Below are 20,606 nucleotides of genomic sequence, written 5' to 3' on the forward strand. Positions count from 1 at the left end.
TGACGCCATGCTCCAAATCCCAATGACAAATCCCCACAGCTCAAAAGCCTGTTGCCTCCTGCAGCTACTCAAGAGATACCCACCCACTCATAAGGGACTATGTAGGAAAACAAGTCCATTTTATTTTTTCCCCACCCCCAAAAAGTCCCTGGACCTATTGATCTGCAAAATGGCAGGCTTAATCCACTTTGGAGGGGACACTTATGACTTAACATTGACTACTGTCCTTTATTATTTAAAAGATGGAAAGTTACCGTAATTCTTAGAATCACCTCAGGTGCCCCCCAAAGAACTTCAGTGGTTTAAATGTGGTAAGAAAACAAAAACAAAACTGGGATCTTGCCAGTTAAAATGGAAACTTATTTTCTTATTTTCAACTACTGGTTTAAGATCATCCAGCTGGTGAGGAGAGGCTGCCAAAACTCCTTCTTCAGGATCAGAGTTCAATTACTGTTATGAAACAAATTATGGCTCCAGAACATCACAGCTTTTGTATTCATTGGGATTTTTCCGGGCTCTCTTTGGTATGAAAGTGCTGCTTTGGCCAAATCAGCACTAAGAACAACACACTAAACTACATTCTGGTGCAGTTAATTTGTCAATGGTCAAAGAACATGGGTTCTTTGGTACATGCTGATTTTAGTAAACAAGAACTTTAACAGAGATCACGAAGTTTCATCAAGAAAATGTTGACGTTTTAAAGGAGGGTGTAAGAGAATCTGCCCCACTTTATGAGGAGAGATTTACATACTTAGTGCACCAGATATCAAATACTAGTCACTCATCAGCTCAACAAAAAACAAACATTTAATCATCTTACATGGAATCATAGATTCTATGATACTATGTAAGCTGATTAAATATTTTTCTGTTGAGTTGCTAATATTTAGACAAGTGGAAAGATGGTTTCTTTTGTGGCTACCTCTGTTCAGTAGAAATATTTCTTAAACAGAAATAATGGGCTGGTTAAAAGTGTATGAATGTGTATGTGTTTTCGCTACCTTGGTGAAGCCTGCCCTTCTGTTGTGACCTTTAGTCTAAACAAATAAGTTTATTGCATATATCCACTTCACAGCAACGTACATTTAGATGAAAGCAACTTCTATTGAGTTTGACTAGCTGTGCATTGTAACATGGGCATAACTTGGCCAACACATTGGGCGCTCTATTGGATGCATCCATCTTATTTATTATTGATTGATTGGATTTATACACCACCCTATACCCGGAGGTCTCAGGGCAGTTCACAAATAAAATCGTAATACATAAAACCAAATTAAAAACAATAACCCAATAAAAAACCCTAAAATGGTATCTTCCCTCCAAGGAGCTTGTGATGGACAGCAGAGCCAGACCAGTCTGGTGATGCAGTCCCTCAGTAACTCCACCAGAGCCTCTCTCTGATTGGCTACCAAGTCAGGGGGTGGAGTCAGCACTATGGGGCGGGAGAATAAAAGGAGCCGTTTCTGAGGGAAGTTTTAGACAGGGCTTGATTTGAGAAAGATAGGCAGGGGCTGCTTCTTTTTTTAGCAGGAGCTGAGTTCCCTTACCTTAAAAAAATTAATCTTTTTGATGATGGGGGAGGGGCGCTAGAACAGATATACACCCAATGCCTGAGCCAAAAATCTACCTATATCTGTAATCAATAAAAGTTGTGGCCATTTCTAATCCAGACCATTCTTTGCTTCAGTTTATTAATCACATCTTACATTTAGCCACTGCCCAGGGGGTGGCGGCGCTGTGACTGGGCCCGCAATAAATAGACAGACATACTTACTTGCTTTGTGTCAAGTTCCCTCACCTTATTTTCCAGGGGGCAGGGAAGCACTGGAGATAGGAATTAGGATAGATTTTGTCTGAGGGAGAATTGGTTCCAATTTGAGTTGAACATCTGTTCTGAGGAGACTTATCTATAGCTAGAGGAAAGAGCCTAGCAGCTTAGGGAGACCAGGTTGAGTGTCTGGGGAAGGTGTACAGACAGGAGTTAACTGGAGGGCTAAGTCTGGGTCAGGAGAGGTAGAACCTGTGGGAATAGAGACTCCCTGGGTCTCATTCTAGCCAGGAGAGGAAAGTTCTTCCAGGTAAATAATAATAATAATTTATATCCCGGCCATCCGGCTGGGTTTCCCTAGGCACTCTGGGCGGCTTCCAACACAATATTAAAATACAGTAGTCCATCAAACATAAAAAGCTTCCCTAAACAGGACTGCCTTCAGAGGTCTTCTAAAAGTCTGGTAGTTGTTGTTCTCTTTGATATCTGGTGGGAGGGCGTTCCACAGGCTGAGTGCCACTACCGAGAAGGCCCTCTGCCTGGTTCCCTGTAACTTGGCTTCTTGCAGTGAGGGAACTGCCAGAAGGCCCTCGGAGCTGGACCTCAGCGTCCAGGTAGAACGATGGGGGTGGAGATGCTCCTTCAGATATACTGGACCAAGGCCGTTTAGGGCTTTAAAGGTCAGCACCAACACTTTGGATTGTGCTCCGAAACGTACTGGGAGCCAATGTAGGTCTTTCAAAACCAGTGTTATGTGGTCTTATCGGCCGCTCCCAGTCACCAGTCTAGCTGCCTCATTCTGGATTAGTTGTAGTTTCCGGGTCACCTTCAAAGGTAGCCCCACGTAGAGCGCATTGCAATAGTCCAAGCGGGAGATAACCAGAGCATGCACCACTCTGGCAAGACAGTCTGTGGTCAGGTAGGGTCTCAGCCTGCGTACCAGATGGAGCTGGTAAACAGCTGCCCTGGACACAGAATTGACCTGCGCCTCCATGGACAGCTGTGAGTCCAGAATGACTCCCAGCCTGCGCACCTGGTCCTTCAGGGGCACAGTTACCCCATTCAGGACCTGGGAGTAAAGCCTCCCAAATCCATAACAAGGGGTGAGGGGAATCCCCAGGGTCTGTTTGACTAATTGGAATACCTCAGGGGTGGGATTTCTAAGAGAGTAGGGTAACTTGACGAAAAGTGCCCCCTCGCTCATGAGCCAAAGTATTAAGCTGTGAAGTGTCAAAAATATTTCACCGTGACGTCTGTCATAACTAAGTAAAGGAGCGAGAGTGAAGGAACAGAAACCGAGTTAAGCATTTTACTGACTATTCTAGAAACCGGAACATCTACATGAAGTGTCAACAACCGATTTTTAGCAACTGACGTCTAAGAAAAGCTGGGTATATACCACTGTGCTTGAGTCTGTGACATCTATTTCATTTAATAAGTTAACTTCTACCTGAAATAGTGCATCTCCTGATCCAACTTCGTTTTCTGGTTTGATCAAAAGTTTGAGAAGCTGTGCACCTGCTATGGACACCAGATGTTCTTGTCACGGTTCCCATGTTTATTCTTTTCCTCAGAACTATTAAATGATATAGGATTGCTATGGAGTAAGGAGATGATCGGTACAGAGGTTGCTGTCTGAGTGAAATAAAGTTCAGGCTGCTCACCTGATGCTGTAGCCCAGCTGTTGTGTGGAGTTGCAATTGTCAGCTTCCTCAAGATGTAAGGATATTTATAAATCTCTCTTGAATCCCTTGATTTTATAGAAAGGCCAGTTCTAAATCTTGAGGCTGCTTTGTGTTCCCTCCAAGCAGCTGCATGCATGTTATGTACTGAGTTGAATAGGATCCAAACTGCAGCAGTCTGATTGGTCCTAGAACAATAGGATCCAAAATGCAGCAGTCTGATTGGTCCTAGAACAATAGGATTCAGAATGCAGCAGTCTGATTGGTCCTAGAACAATGCAGCAGTATGATTGGTCGGCAGGAGCCACCCAATCCAGCTCCAGATAGAAGTGAATCCACAACCTGATTGGCCTACAGGAGAAGTCCGGAATTAGCCAATCACGTGCAGCCCATTGTGTAAATAATGTATATAAAGCAGATACTTTGAGGGGACATTCATTCATTCCTCCTCACCACATATTAAATGAGCTGAATAAAGAGCATGAAATCACTTTGCGATTCTGAGTATATTTCAATGCACAAACTTATGTCACGTGCTTTGTATCTGCACAGTTCAGGAAACCTACAGTTGAGTGATTTGGCATTGACATATTTTTTTCATGTGAATAAAATTATTCTGCATAAAATACATCTTTGGGGGTTCTATGCAGACATTCTCACTGCATTTTATTATGAGAAAGCTTAAGTAGTGAATGCTGGAATCAATGATACAAATTTTCAGGAACTGGAAGCTCTTTCGTCAGAACTTGTTCAATACTTTTGGGCTTGGACAACTGGAAAGGTTATCAGGTGAACAAGTATTTAATGACTGCTACCCACATCAAACGCCTTTTGCGTGGTCGTGTGCAGCCCCCTGGATCCCAGTGCAACTCCTGGTAGTTTGGGCTGGCTTCATCCTCCCCAGGCTGGATACCTGGAGGTCTCCGCCTACCTCAGCCAATCGCCCAATCCTGCCTGGGGAGGCATTGCCAGGGGATTGGCCAGGTAAGGGGAGGGACCGTCCTGCCCACACAACAGGTGAATTTTACCTGTGCAGCCCAGTCAGCTCCAGAGCTTCTCCCACCCTCCCCCACCCTCAGTTAAGTCATCTTTTTGCACGTTAACCTCTTCTTCACAGGTATGCGGGCGCTGCTACGTCAGGGTCACTGTTGAAGGGCCAGAAAGGAATTTTCCTGCATTGGCAGGCTTTGCCTTCTGCGTAGCAAAATGCCACAACTTTGGCGGTTTCAGGCCTTGGGCAGAATCCTTTAGTCTTATCTCCCTAAATGGGGGGGGGGCATGAAGCGGTGACCCATGCCCCCCTTGCAGTGGTGATACCAGGGTTCCCCGTTAAAGGGGTCTCGAGGGGAGGCATTGCCCATACGCCGATAAGTTGTCATTGCTCTCCCCTGCGACGGCAGCAAAACGGGGGGCGGGCTCTCTGCTTGAACATATGTTCTCCAGAGCCAGCCCAATCCCCACACATTCTGGATAACCCTGATGTCTCCTAGCTCCCTGGCTGGGGACTAGGAAGGATAAATGCCCAATGCCTGAGCCACAGTCTCCTTACATCTGAAACTTAATATAGGTTGTGGCCAATTTTAATCCCATAGCACGTTGTCTTGAGTCATTATTCCGCTCGGGGGTCGCCTGGGGTTGGGGGGACTCCGCCTGTCCACGCAAGTGCTCTTCCCTTCTTAAACTTCAAAGAGCTTCTCCAGTGGCATTCTCTGTGAGGAACATTAATGGGGTGGTGTTGTTGTCAGTTTATCTGGACTCCACTGAAATAGAGTCCCATGTGATCAGGAGCAGTTTAGAATTTGATCCACCCAATTTTAAATTATTTACATGGTAGACCAAAGGGTGTTATGTTAAAAGTCCGTTTGAAAGGAAGATGATGGGTATATTATTATAAGGGTGGCCCCATTTTAAAGTTTGGCAATCAGGGACTTAATATGATCTCAGTGAGTTTAGGATGGATAGTTTTGTATGTTTCATTTGTATTATACTTCATGCTATATGTAACATTCCATGTTGTTTGTGGTCTATTATTCCCCCTCTGTTTTTATACTAATGGTCTATGACCTTATATATAAACCTCACCTGATATAGCCACTTTTATCCACTTACCAAGACCCACACATTCTGAACGCAAAACAGAGAACTCAGAGAATACTTATAATTTGAATAAAATTATATACAAACTTATGGCATAAACAAGTAAGAAAACTTACAAAATTAGAGATAGTCAAACAAATCTTAGCATTGTCAGAATCAAGTGATATCCTGAATTTACATACATATATACAAGTGCTTATAAAATCCAAAAACCTCTTGACTAGAGACAAAAAACTGACTTCTTCAAAAAAATTAAAAGTGGTAAGACTAAAAGAAAGGAGTAAGAAATGTAAACATTTGTTGAAAATACCACAATGGAAACACTTATTTTTACTATATTCTGTTTTATAAAGTGCTGGCATAACTTATTGTGGCATGCTTGTTTCACTTTTTTTCCACATTAAAAGTGTATTTATGCAAGATGATCTTCTATTTTAAACCATCTAAAATTAACACTTTTAGGAAGGAAAAAAGGGAAGCAATATTAATATCCAATATGACATCCACGAGGGGGGAGGGAAACAGAAGAACGAAAGGTATCCTTAGATACCCAGAGTACAGTTGATTTGATACAGCAGATGATGAATGAGCAGATGGAAATTCTTAAAACAGAAATGAATGAATTCAAAAATGAATCTTAAAAAGACACAGCCATTTTTCAAATACAAAATGTCAATGACTGGAGGAGACAATAAATAAAATACCAACATCTTACGCACAAATGTCTGGAGAAATGAAGCAAGTAAAGGACAGAGTGGAAATGTTGGAAAGTGGAAGTCAAGTGGAAAATAGAGAGATGGAAAGATATTGGATGACATAGCATTATTGGAATTGAGAGAAAAAGAGCTCTACTTATGACTCAGAGCAATTCCAGAAGATGATGATGAAGATGATACTAGGTATAAAGTCAGTATAAAGAGAGTTATGGTAATGGTTTAAAAAGAAACTTACAAACTAAGAGCATCTGCAAACAATTTGATGTTAACTTAAGAAAACCCATTGCAGAGAATAGGTATTATTATGGATAAAGTAAATAATTTTGGTATGTTAGCAGGCTTTAAGATTAATTGCCAGAAAACAAATTTTAACAAAAATCTGACAACAGAAAACCAGAAGGTTCTGATGGAGAAAAAAGGGTTACAATTTTTAAAAAAGTTAAATACTTTGGTATTACTATGACAAATATGAACTGTACAATGTTCCAAAATAATTATGCTAAAACATCGGCTGAAGTTAAAAAAGATATGTCAAGATGAGAGAAGTTAAAACTCTCGCTGTTAGGTAGAATTTCAGTGATAAAGATTAATGTTCTGCCTAGAATGATGTTTTTATTCCAAACAATACCTATTGTGACCATTTAAAGGCAAAAAGATTTATCTAAGTTCTTATGGCAAGGGGGAAAAACACAAGTCAAAATGAAAGTATTGCAAGATGGAAAGGAAAGGAAAGGAAAGGAAAGGAAAGGAAAGGAAAGGAAAGGAAAGGAAAGGAAAGGAAAGGGGAGGTTTGGGTCTGCCTGATTTGAATCAGTATGTTGTAGCCTGTTTAGTGTGGATGAAAGAGTGTCTCTGAGAAATGAGAGACTTTGGGAATTAAGTCATGACTTAAGATTTGGATGGCATCATATTTGTGTTATGATAAGGTCAAAGTCAACGTGGACTTTAAAAAACATTTTACCAGTCATACTATATTGAGAATCTGGAAGAGATATAAACCTAGGTTATACCTGAAGATACCCTTATGGATCTCAATGCTAGAAGCATTTCATAGAAAAGACGTGACAGGCAGAAAAAGGGTTAACATACCAAGAATTATTAGAGTGGAACCAAGAAGACTAAAGTTAAAACAAGGGAAGGTCAGTCTCTCCAATGGTTTTCCCACTTACAACACAGATTTAAGTCAGATAAAGAGGATTTTTGGTATAGAAAAAAGGCAGACTTTGAAATAGTGGTGTACAGATGATGAACATGTCATTGCGATAATGTACAAATTACTGTTGAAATTTGAAATGCAAGAACAAGTAGTAGTAGTAATAATAATTTTATTATTTGTACCCTGCCCATCTGACATGGTAAAAGAATGTATGATTAAATGGGCAAAAGACTGGGCATAATATACAGATGGAACAATGGGAACATACGTGGATTAAAGGGTTAAAATACACATTGTGTTAAGATTTTTATAAAATGATGTACCATGGCATTTAACCCCTGAGACGTTATTTAGGATGTATAAAAATATTCCAAATACTTGCTGGAAGTGTAAAGGGACATTCTATCTTGCTTGGTGGACATGTCAAAACGCTAAAAAATATTGGACACAAATTCATACAATACAGAGATCTTGAATGTTAACTTCCATCTGAAACCAGAACTCTTTCTGCTTGGACAAACAATGAGAAACGGATTGTGGAACTTCCAATACATGACTAAAGCAGCAAGACTTTTATATGCACAAAGATGGAAAGACTCGTATTTACCAACAATAGAATGGTTGTTCAAACTATTGGACGTCGCCAAGATGGCAGAATTGACATGTTCAGAGAAAAGACACTTAACATTTACTAAACATTGGAAACCTCTTATAGCCTTTTTGCATGAAAAAGAAAATGAACTAATGGCATTTGGGTTTGAAGACTGAAGATAATGTTGGTTTATAGAAAGTGGCTTTTTTTAGGTGTAATACTGGAGTGGATGAGTTGAATAATGTTTACAAATTGCTGATAGATGAGGAATTGGAAGTTACTTGTTTTCTTTTTTCTCCCATCATTATTTTTATCTCCACTTTTATCTATTTTCCTTTCATTTCTGTTTTTTTGTGCTTTTATCTATATTTTACTTTTGACAAAAAAGATCTGAGTTTCTGTATACCTTTTTCTAAATTCCAATAAAATCTGTTTTAAAATAAAATCAACACTTTAAAAATGCTTATTAGGCAATTGTATTTTGTATCCCACCCTTCCCATAGGGATTTTTAACTGATAGTCTTAAATATGGCTTTCAAATACTGAAATTCTGTACTGAGTCTCTGAATGTGGGCTTGAATATGCACCACCTTGATTATAAAAGTATACCTCAGTCCATCTACTTGCAGTGCCAACCTCATGTCACTGCTTGTGAAATTCAACACATGGCTTTAGGCTTCATTCCCGTGTACTCTTACCTGAGAGTAAGCACCATTGAACATAGTGGGGCTTACTTCTGAGTAAAGAGGCAGAGATTACACCATTACACACACATTAGTGGTATCATATATTTGCTGGGATACCATCAATGGATTCAACTGATGAATGGGAAGGTAGAAGAGAGTTGTAATTTAGGAGAATAATTTGATGAAGTCAACTTCATCTATAAAAGATAAATTATGACGAAAGCTAACATTGCACACTTTTGTGGAAGTTCTCATTCAAAAAAATTTAGTCTTGTTGGCCTTCAGACTTAATACCTCACAAAATTGAATGTGCCCTTAAGTAGTATATAGCATTGCAGATTTTCCTGCCAGAAAGGTATACCACATGGACACAAGTTTGTGAGTAGATAGGTAAAGGCAGTGCTTTTTTTCTAGAAAAATAGGTGCCGGTACTCATCATGAAGTTTTTAACAACAAAGAAGAGGTGCCAGTACTGCGTACCCTTGCGTAGCCCCTGAAAAAAAATACCAGCTAAAGGTATTTTCACATGACACAAATGCATCTTTGACCCCTTTCCATGTTATTTGTATACACAAAAAGGTTTTTAAATTAAATCAGTATTTTAAAACATCTGGGTACTATATTTGCATAACAGAATTGTGGAATTCAAATGGTTATTTAAGTGCCTCACGTGAAAATGGTCTAAGGCTGCAAACCTCTCTACACGAACCCAGTGAGGCTCACTTCTGAGCAAACATGCAAGAGCCTCCGGGTTGCCAGTCAGGAAGCCACTTGAACTCCAGTCAACATTCCAAGTGGGAAACACAGGCTCAAAGGATTCATTGTAGTACAGCTATATACTAATAAGTCACTGATTTGAATCTGTTCAACAAAAAGATGACAGCATGAGGCTGCTCTGCTGGACTTGAACAAAAGGGCCCATTTCTCTGCTTTGTCAACTTCATGTAGCTTTATTAACAATGCAACTGCATATGTATTTTTACATCACTCTTTGGCTTAGAACATGGTTATGGTGTGTTTAACAAGGCTAACTGTTGGCTAACATTAAAAAAATCCTCTTCCCAGTTTGCCTATTTTATTTATCAACACACCAAAATCCATTATTTGGACTTCAAATGTAAAAGTGCAAAAAAAAAATACTCAGTTGCTTGTCTGCCTCCAAAGACAATCCACTTCAGGTGCCAGGACTCCAGTTTCCCAGGAGTCAAACCCATTGCCAGCAATGGTAGCACAAAGAAGGGCCAACACAACATCAACTGAAAGTGCATTTCTTGGATAACCAAATGCAACAGTGGACAAGCCATAATCTGAAAGCATGTGCCACAGGAGTAGATCAGAATCCTAAATTCAGTTCAAAATAGCATTCAGGAGTGCATCTGTTAGCATACAAAGTCTGTTGTGAATTCTTGGGGGTACTGGAGAGAATCATCAAAGCGAAATCGTTTGGAGACTGTACTGCTGTCTTCTGGAATATTCTCTTTATCCTCTCGCTCGCTGCACATTCCATTACACATGCACTTATTAGTATTTATTTCTTCTGTGCACTTATTCATATGATCATGTGTTGGAGAAGAACTGGGGCTTTCTTCAGGGCTGTACAACAAGAAGAAATCTCTTTGCTGAAGCCAGGAGTGAGACAGACAGGCCTCTGCTGTTGGTCGCTCTCTTCAAAATAAAAATCAAATGATACACATTTAAGACATGGAGGTCATTTGAAAGCAACGGCTTAGCCAGTGAAAGAAGAGTTAAATACTACCTGATGTTGGAATAGCCTTACTGCGTTCAAACAAAACTATATCCCTAATCAACTAGATTTGGCAGAGATCCACAGGGAGGAAGAGATGGGCAAGCTCATCTTCCCCACACAGCATACACTTCATAACTTGCCCTCTTGTAACTCCTCTCACTGACCCCACCAATTCTCATCACAAGGAAAGACAAAATATTTTTGGTTTAAGTGTCTATAGCTTGCTCTTCCTTTATTTGCCATCAATATGTATTTCAAGCAGTGGGAAGGTGGCTGTACGGTGCAGGCAAGAATGGACGGAAAAGGCAAAGGAAGGCAAAATGAAAAGGTTTCCTTCCTCAATCTGCCTTCCTTTTCTTATACCACTGATACTATTCTGTGCACATAAACACACAAACTAACAAGGATTATGGCTGCAACATAATAGGGAGTCAGCCAACTAACACAACTCTTCACTGCTTGGAGAAATTGTAGAAGCACAATACATTTTCATGGGGAGATGGAGTGAAAGGCTTTGCAGCTTGCTGAAATGGCTACAGCTGTTCAATTCCATACCTTAAAAGCAGGAGTGGGAAATCACCGGCCTGTGGGTCAAATTATGCTCAGCAGGGTTATTTGGCCCACAAGCCATGTCCACCTGCTCCACACCTGACATCCCAATTGTTCCCTAGAAAGAGATGTTTGCATTTGTCACTTTTAAAATTTAGTGCCAAATGCAAACCACACTGGGATTGGTTCCATTTGGGAGCCCCCAGATGCTGCAAAAATTAGATTTTGCAGTCAGAAATCACTTGATTGGCATAAATGGAATTAAAGCTGGCCTGCAAAGGAAGAAATGAAAGAAGTGGGAGCACACTTATGGTGCACTCCTGATTCTTTCCTTCAAAGTTGGGTCATGATGGAGAGGTGGAAAGCCTTGACCACCTCTGAAAGTGCCCCACAAGGAACAGATCCTGTTCTGCATCCTGCACTAGAGAAAGCCCTGGTCCACCATCTCAGAGGGTTATATAGAAAGTATTAACAAACACAGAGGGTTGTACATAATGTTAGTCATGCTCACAACAGACCCATTGGAATTAATGGACATGCGCCTGATCCAAGTAGAATTTAGCTGGATACAACCCAGAGTCAAATACTGCTAGTTGCTCTTTGGCATTATAAAGCCAAGCACATAGGGAAGTATTTCTGATGGAAAATACACAAAGATTCACCCCAAATCTAGACCCATAAGAATTTCTGTGCCACTGCAGTGTGTCAGGTTATACAATGCAGTTCTTACAAAAGAGGAAGAGAACTCAAGAGTAAATAAAATGATTTTTAATTTGAAATTAAGCTTGTGATACACAGACATGCAAAAAATAGCCTTTTCATATGACTAAGCCCCTTGCCACTATATTTATGTTACAGCAAGACAGAGATTCCGCTTAAGTTTTCTTCCTCTGCCCTGCTCCAAATCATCTACTTACTCAGGATTTTTAACAAGTAGCATTTGAATGAAGTCTCTGGCCAATGGTGAAATTGAAGCAAATGTTTCTTCTGAATAATCCACATTTACTTGAGAAATATTGAGGTACGTTTCTTGTTTGTCGGCTCCCACAAAAGGAGATTCGTGTGTAAGCAGCATATAAGAGATCACACCCAAACTCCTGAAATTAGAGAAGTTATGTATTTAATATTGAAATGTTTGTTTGTAATTACACATACCAAGCCAGATTTTTCTTTTTAACTTTTCAGTTATCTATCTCTATCTAGAGCTATAAATCAAAATTTGTAGAAAGTCATTACAGGTAAACTAGAGGCATTCATATAATCAGCTTAGTTTCATGACACAGAACAAGTGTACTTCTTACACACTGAACTGTTCCATTTTCAACACAGAAGGGCAGAAGGCAAAGTATTTGCCTATTTTTACAACTATACTTGTCACCAACATATCAATCAAAATATTTAACAACAGGACACTGGCAAGCAACCTGCTTGTTATCAAAATATAAGCAGGAAGATTCTCTCCACAAGGACTCTACAAATCCTGGCAGGCGTACATTGTGCTAATGCCACAATCCAATTCTCAGGAGACCCAAATGGAGACAAGCTCATAAACATTTCATTGCACTTCTTGCACTATGATAAATATCAAATGGATGATACTCTCTCAGTGAGAAGACTTTACCTTTCAGCACAGTGTTTAGGGCATGCCATACAAATGAACTGGGCACTTATATTTGCTTAGAGCTCCAATATGAACATCTAAAACTCTAGATCAGGCTGCACATTTAATGGATCAACAGATTTTCAGTTTAACAAAAAATGAAGCCAATGGGCACAGGCTTAAGAATTCAGAAGTTTGCGTAACTGTAACAGTGGTAATGAGATAATCAGAAACTGAAATAAAAACACCAAACATTGGCAAAGAGATTCTATTTCTGGCACATGTTGGAAAGCAGTGAAAGCAAAGACGAACACCACCACAGGATATGTTTAAAAAAGAAACAAACAAAATCTAATTACTTCCTTAGCTTATGAAGCCAAGGCTGGTAGTCCATCAAATCATAAATGGTGCTTGGTCATCTAAGGTCAACAATATATAAGCAATAAAAGGTTATAAGACCCTTTCCACTGAAGCCTTATACATTCTGAAAATAAAGGTGTAACAGGAAACCTTGTCTGATCCCAGGTTTGCTATTAATCACTTGCTCCTTTTCATATTCACCTCAACTAACAGCCAATTTACTTTTTGGGCTGTTAGTTGTAGAATTCTGAAAAAGTGCTGTGGCAACAAGTGACAAAATGGCCACCACAGGGCACAGAAAAAGAACGTAAGTGTAATTAAAAACGCATCCTCTTATTTTTGCATGATTTTTATACAAGATTTTCCCCAGGCCACCGTCAAACTGCAAGTCACATCTGTCTCCATAGCCTTAATTGTAAAAATTGCAGATCCAGGACTCTTCAGTACCACCATGAGTACTATCTGAAGAAGTGTGCATGCACACAAAAGCTCATACCAATAACTTAGTTGGTCTCTAAGGTGCTACTGGAAGGAATTTTTTTATTTTGTTTCGACTGTGGCAGACCAACACGGCTGCCTACCTGTAACTAGAACCATGAGGGGATAACTTGCAAAAATCTTAAGGATCCATGCCTTACATTGTACAGTGGTGCCCCGCAAGACGAATGCCTCGCTAAACGAAAAACCAGCAAGACGAAAGGGTTTTCCGATTTTTTAGCGGCTTCGCAAGACGAATTTCCCTATGGGCTTGCTTCGCAAGACGAAAGCCCACAGGGAAATCTCCGGGGACAGCGGGGAAGCGCAGCGCGCCTTCTCCTCTGTTCCTGGACCTGTCCTGAAGACTTGCGGTGGGAGGAAGGTTTTCCTCCCCACCGCCAACATTCAGAACAGCATTCTGAATGTTGGCGGTGGGGAGGAAAGCCCTTCTCCCACCGCAAGCCTTCAGGACAGGTCCGGGAACAGAGGGGAAGGTGCGCAGCGCTTCTCCTCTGTTCCCGGACCTGTCTTGAAGACTTGCGGTGGGAGGAAGGTTTTCCTCCCCACCGCCAACATTCAGAAGGCTGTTCTGAAGGCTGGCGGTGGGAAGAAAAGCCCTTCTCCCGCCGCCAGCCTTCAGAAGAGTTCCCCCAGGGCCGCCTAGGCTGAGGATAGCAGCCTGCTGCCCCGCGCAAGGGGCGCTCTGCTTCAGAGCGCCCCTCGTGTGGGGCAACAGGCTGCTATCCGCAGCTTGGAGAGCCCTGCAGGGAACTCCTGCAGGGCTCCCCAAGCTGCGAATGTCTGCCCCGCGCGAGGGGCACTCTGCTTCAGAGCGCCCCTCGCGCGGGGCAGCAGGCTGCTATCCGCAGCTTGGAGAGCCCTGCAGGGAACTCCTGCAGGGCTCCCCAAGCTGCGAATGTCTGCCCCGCGCGAGGGGCGCTCTGCTTAAGAGCGCCCCTCGTGTGGGGCAGCAGGCTGCTATCCACAGCTTGGAGAGCCCTGCAGGGAACTCCTGCAGGGCTCCCCAAGCTGCGAATGTCTGCCCCGCGCGAGGGGCAGCAGGCTGCTATCCGCAGCTTGGAGAGCCCTGCAGGGAACTCCTGCAGGGCTCCCCAAGCTGCGAATGTCTGCCCCGCGCGAGGGGCGCTCTGCTTAAGAGCGCCCCTCGCGTGGGGCAGCAGGCTGCTATCCGCAGCTTGGAGAGCCCTGCGGGGAAGTCCTGCAGCGCTCCCCAAGCTGCGAATGTCTGCCCCTCGTGTGGGGCAGCAGGCTGCTATCCGCAGCCTAGGCAGCCCTGGGGGAACTCTTCTGAAGGCTGGCGGCGGGAGAAGGGCTTTTCTTCCCACCGCCAGCCTTCAGAAGGCTGTTCTGAAGGCTGGCGGTGGGGAGAAAAGTCCTTCTTCCCCCGCCAGCCTTCAGAAGAGGTCCGGGGACAGACTGTCCCTGGACCTGGTCTGAAGGCGGTCTCCATAGGAACGCATTAATTGATTTTCAATGCATTCCTATGGGAAACCGTGCTTCGCAAGACGAAAAACTCGCAAGAAGAAAAAACTTGCGGAACGAATTAATTTCGTCTTGCGAGGCACCACTGTAAATGTCAATCAAGCACTTACCAGCACTGCCCTGGGACAAAGAAACTCATAGATCTAAGTCACAGATCTTCATGGATTTTACAAGGCATATCCTCAAACCACCACCAGAATGAAAGGGTGTGCTATAAAAGCAGCTGATTATAGGATAAGTTGAATCTACCAAGAGGATTGAGCCTATACAGTAAAATCAGAAATATGCCCTCACCTGGTGCTTATTCCTTCACACAGAATATTAAATACTTGGGGGGGGGGAGAAAGGGAAAGCCTGTACCTCACTGTTTTTTGGGTGCTCTATCCCCTTCCATAGGGCTTTTGGGTAAAGAATTCCAGAAGAGATTTCCATCCCCTTCCTATAGGAGCATCAGGGGTGGGGAGCCAGGTGGCCCCGCTCCTAGGTGCTGGCTGCTGGACAGGAATGCCCCTATCCTTTGGCCATCGTCTCAAAAAGAAGCCAAATGTCCTTGCTCCACCACCACCACATGCTGCTTCTTTTTCACACACTTCTCACCTTTCTATTCATCACAAATATATCCACTATAGACTGCTGCCTCCTCTTGCATTAAGACGGGAAGGGGGTTCAACCAGATGGATGGGAGGCATATTTCAAAGTTTTTGCAGAGGCAGAGGGCAGGGAGAAAGGCCCCGGCACTGGGGCTCATGAGCACCATATGGAAATCCCCGCTTTAGGTCACCATGACTATAACTTGTTCCCTATGGTCACAAATAACAAATGAATGGCCAACCAAGGCATTACAGTGGTACCTCGGGTTACATACGCTTCAGGTTACATACGCTTCAGGTTACAGACTCCGCTAACCCAAAAATAGTGCTTCAGGTTAAGAACTTTGCTTCAGGATGAGAACAGAAATCATGCTTTGGCGGCGCGGCGGCAGCAGGAGGCCCCATTAACTTCAGGTTAAGAACAGTTTCAGGTTAAGAACAGTTTCAGGTTAAGAACGGACCTCCGGAACGAATTACGTACTTAACCCGAGGTACCACTGTATGTGAAAAGCAGTTTCCAGAAATTTAAACTGAAACGATATAGTAGCTAATATATAAGAACTAGATAGTCTTTACTGTTGTTTTAATTTCAAAAGAAGTGATCTTACCATATATCTGTTGCTGGAGTAATAGGTTCATAATTTAAGACTTCTGGTGCTGGACAGAGGGGAAAGGAAGAGTACCATGAAGTACAGCAATTGTGTTCTAGTATACTCATGACAATTATCTGAATTTGGGCATCATTTTAAAATTATAGGTTTGTATGACTGACAAAAGAGCTTCCTCTTCAACATCTACGGAATGGTCCACACAGTCCTTGCTGGTGTATTTAGTTCTAGATGCAGAGCAATGCAGGAGTGAACCGGCACAATCAAGCCATCCTTCTGTTGAAGTTGCTACAAGGTACATACACTAATCTCAAAGTAACCCGTTTACATTCCGGAGACCAGTATACATTTATTTCTTTAAAGTTATACTTTTCAACTTGAGACAATTCATGTTTCCTAACCAGTGACTGGGAGAAAACTGAAGAGGAAATTTCCTCTACGGCTTATATGTAGAACAACAATGACTCCATTATTTTTACTAGTCCTGTGTCAGGGGCTGATTACCCAATGCCAGTTTTATTTTGTTTTTATTTTATTCGTAAGGATATTCATAAACCACTACCTCATAAAAAAGTGTAAAGGCTGGCATTCAATAAAATCATGAATCAAATTAATTCTCTAAAAACATTTTCAGCAGGTGATAAAATATCAAAATTGCAGGTACCTCTCTAATGTTGAGTAGTTTCACCATATGTGAAAATACATAGAAGCATTCAAAGAGCATGTGTGCGCAGTGACATACCTTGATACTCGGGAGTCCCAACAATTTCTCGTAGTTCAATGCAATTGCCAATCTTCCGAGACATGCCAAAATCAACAATTTTTATATCGCCAAGGGGACATACACTACTCAATAAAATATTCTGGGGCTACAACAAAGAAACAAAAAATGTTCAGTACATGCACAATTCACCACGTATTAAGGATATTAATTTAAGATTAATTCATAGTTTTAAACTACTCTAATCCTACTGAAATTGGCATATCACCAATTTAGGAGGCCGGTAGTTTCTTACCAACAAATCAAAGCATTTTTATAAAAGCCTAAAAGGCCAATTTGAAATGTTAAGGAGTTATCAAGATACAGATCAATATATTTATGAATTTATATCCTAGAGCATCAATAAAAGTGCAGAAAGAAATACATTATTTAACACTCATATGTATAGTTACCTTTAAATCAAGATGGACAATGTTGTTCTGATGCAGATGACAAATGCCCTCAAGTATTTGTCGTATAAGTCTAACAATATCAGTTTCATCTATTGCTTCTTCTAGGTCAGGGAGACATAAATTAAAGATTTCTCCTCCAGCAGCACTAAAAAAATATAAACAAACACACTCATTTTTAACATCTTACTCTCTAAATGACCTCATCACAGAGGTCAGTCTCAGTTGGAAAGTAAACTTCAGTTCTATTGCCTTATAGTTTCAAAGAGTTTGGTACAAATTCATATTTAATTGGACTGAAATGACAATTGTAGAGATGGAGGGGAAAGTAAAATGCTCAAGCTTGGGATTTTCTGTTGCTCCAACATGAACTTTTGTAGGGATAGTCAAAAAGAAGCAGTGAGGATGTGATGTAGAAGGCAAAATCATTTGCAAGCTTCATATTTGTGAAGTCAGTGAAATGGCATCTATTTCCAGAACACCAGCAGATACCAGAAAACAAAGAAAAAGGTTTTAGTGGAAACTTAAATCTCAGCACAGCATGTTACTGACAGCAAAGGAAATGGATATTTTTTTCTAAAGTATCCAAGAAGTCTTTTAAACCAACTAGAAAAACAATCAACAATCCTGAAAACCTTCTATGTTGCTCAACATTAAGACAGCTTTGTTTTCTGTGAACTTTCTAGGAACAGCCCCTTAAGAGGGACTCAAAACACTTTGTCCTGGACTACTTTTCACCTAAGTTTCTAAAAAAAGTAGTTTTCAACTACTATATAATACTTGTTCACCACAACCTTTCAAGAAATGCTAAAAATGTAGCTCTTGCCTTTTTTTTCTGGAATGCATTTTGATTTTGGCACTCCAGTTACATACCTTCCCTGAAGCAATCATATTAAGTTATATTTCTCTCTCTCTCTCTCTCTCACACACACACAAGAGAGAGAGAGAGAGAGAGAGAGTGTGTCAGTCTTTTGGAAGCAAGATGAAAACAAAAGAAAGATGAAAACAAAATGTATGCCCGAAACACAGCCGCTGCTCTGGCATGTCTTCCACTGCAACCCACAATCCCCTTGTGTGAACACACACACACTGTTTGCTTTTGTAATTTCTTGATCCAACTGTAGCTCCCTGCGCTGGAGCAAGTAATCACATGCACTCAAACATTGGAGAGGATGCCTTTCCACACATGCCTGCTCACCCACACTGGCAACCTCCTCTTGTAAATTTGGTATCAAATTATACTTCAAGCAAGCTTGAGGACAAAGCATAATTTTGCTTTCTTCTGTGACTGTTACTTGACCAATCCATATAAGAGGATAGACAACAGTTCACCTCCATTTACGCAGCTCTCGTCATGGTCAAAGAACAGCAATGATGAGGCTGCTCTTGCATGGATACAAATCCAACAGCTGAAGGCTGTCTCTTCACCATCATCACTCATTGTATACAGGCATAAATGTCACCAGCAAACTACTCCAAAGCTGTTCCATTTTAAAACAGTAATATACTTGCAGAAGCCTCTACACCAAAATAACGATTTCTTTTTCTTGTTTTGTTGGATTGATGGGCCTATTTTCAAAAACACCAGCAACACAAGCTATTAGCGGCCCAAATACTTCTTCCACATCTATTTCCCATCCTGATCAAAAGAAACTATTACCAGATTATAACTTCTATGCAAGAAAACGTGCTAAGGTAAATCAAGAGGAGAGTTCTGCATCACAGGAGTTACTCCTTATCCCAATGGACTTTGGAAGGATGCCTCAAAGCTTCATCAAGTTGCCCTGTACATAGTAATCTAGGATTACGACATTTCAGATGACTACAACTACAAGTTTTACAGTGGTCTACTAGGACAGCAAGGTTTCTATGTAACTCAAAGAAGTTAAGCTGCATATCCTGAAGTTGCTGTTGGTCCTTATGAACATGCATCCATATTCAGCAGCCACTGGCCTATCTAGCAACAGCGATTCAGGAATGTTGCCTTCCTCTGTGGCAGAAAGTAACTCAGCAAATGTCCACTGACACTATCTAGCACTCTCGATATCTAAGCTGTCATCTCTTTCAGATGGTGTCCTTTTTCAGTTGAAGCACCTCTCACAATAAATCTTCTATACCCTCACTGGCAAATTAGATATAATCCCAGCATTTACACAAAAGCATCTATTATATTTCACAAAGGTTATGCTTTTTTAAAATTAATGTTTGGTTTAAAAAATAGCAACAGCACACAAGGACAAGACACTAAAAGTTTTAGCTACCATGAAACTATAGTTACAACAGATTTATCTCAAACAAATCTGACACAGAGTTAATGCTGAACTTATTAAGGGCTGGAAAAATTGGAAATTACACTTAAGTGGAAATGTTGAGAAGTGCCAACGCTGAACAGTTGAATAACAAGAATGCAACATTGTCAGAGAACTGGTCAAGCTGACATTAATAAGAAGTGCAAAGATGACAGTTACCTTGATAGTAAAAAAACCCTGGTTCTTTGGAACACTGAGGACAGCAACTTGCAACTCTCATTTTGAAACTTGTTGAAGCTGATATTTCATAACATTCCATATATATATATATATATATATATATATATATATATTCAGTTTTTAAAAGAATATTTTAACAATACAAATCCAATGTTACAATAAACATGAATATTTTGACTCCCCCCGCCCCTTTTGCGGTTTCTTATATTGTTTTTATTTTTAATACTGCATTTTCTTCATAGTTGTGACTAACTTAAGTGCACCAATTACAATGAGTCCACTCTGAGTATGCCTCAGTTGGAAAGAACCCAGAGATCTGCCATGCCTACAACAGAAAACATAATATAGAAGGTCAATGATAATAGTGCCACTGATAGAAGGTTCATTTTAACAAAGGATTAAGATCCAAAACCTAGAAGAGCCAAACACAACAGAAAGTACACTGTACGTATTCTCTAATGTTACCTTTCTGGTTATGTTTGGTAAACTTATGCAAACAATGACAAAATCAATACATCTATTATCAAACATACTGGCACAAAGCATACTTACTATTCCAATACCAGAATGATTTCATTTGTTGTTTCATAGACTTCATGGAGATTTACCACACGGGGACTCAGCTTTGTTAATTCTAGAACAGCAATTTCATGTAGAATCTCTGCTTTGCAGTCTTGGCCTCGTCTTCTCTTCTTCAGAAACTTAGCTGCATATTCCTGGCCTGTAGATTTTGCAATGCATTTTCTCACCACAGCAAATTTTCCTCTGTAAAAGGACAAAAGTATTTGTGAAGTATCAGAGCTGCCGAACAGA

At 40.9% G+C, this 20,606-nt stretch overlaps 1 protein-coding gene and 1 long non-coding RNA gene across 2 annotated transcripts in view; one reads left to right on the top strand and one right to left on the bottom strand.

The window, feature by feature from the left end:
* LOC310743423 overlaps positions 1 to 13,600 on the top strand; it is a 126,992-nt gene extending 113,392 nt beyond the window's left edge. The window contains exon 2 of the long non-coding RNA XR_014539009.1: positions 6,990 to 13,600. This is a non-coding gene — a long non-coding RNA (uncharacterized lncRNA). The remainder of the gene's footprint in view (positions 1 to 6,989) is intronic.
* The window catches only part of STK17B (serine/threonine kinase 17b), a 28,957-nt gene continuing 13,948 nt past the window's right edge, over positions 5,598 to 20,606 (bottom strand). The window contains exons 3-8 of the mRNA XM_083571698.1: positions 20,346 to 20,558; positions 17,308 to 17,452; positions 16,877 to 17,003; positions 16,135 to 16,183; positions 11,914 to 12,093; positions 5,598 to 10,365 (exon numbers count right to left, since the gene is read on the bottom strand). Coding sequence (XP_083427824.1) covers positions 10,080 to 10,365; positions 11,914 to 12,093; positions 16,135 to 16,183; positions 16,877 to 17,003; positions 17,308 to 17,452; positions 20,346 to 20,558 — 1,000 coding nt within the window. The 3' untranslated portion in view covers positions 5,598 to 10,079. The remainder of the gene's footprint in view (positions 10,366 to 11,913; positions 12,094 to 16,134; positions 16,184 to 16,876; positions 17,004 to 17,307; positions 17,453 to 20,345; positions 20,559 to 20,606) is intronic.

Source organism: Podarcis filfolensis (genome assembly GCF_964270895.1).
Source record: "Podarcis filfolensis genome assembly, chromosome: 1".
NCBI lineage: Eukaryota > Metazoa > Chordata > Lepidosauria > Squamata > Lacertidae > Podarcis > Podarcis filfolensis.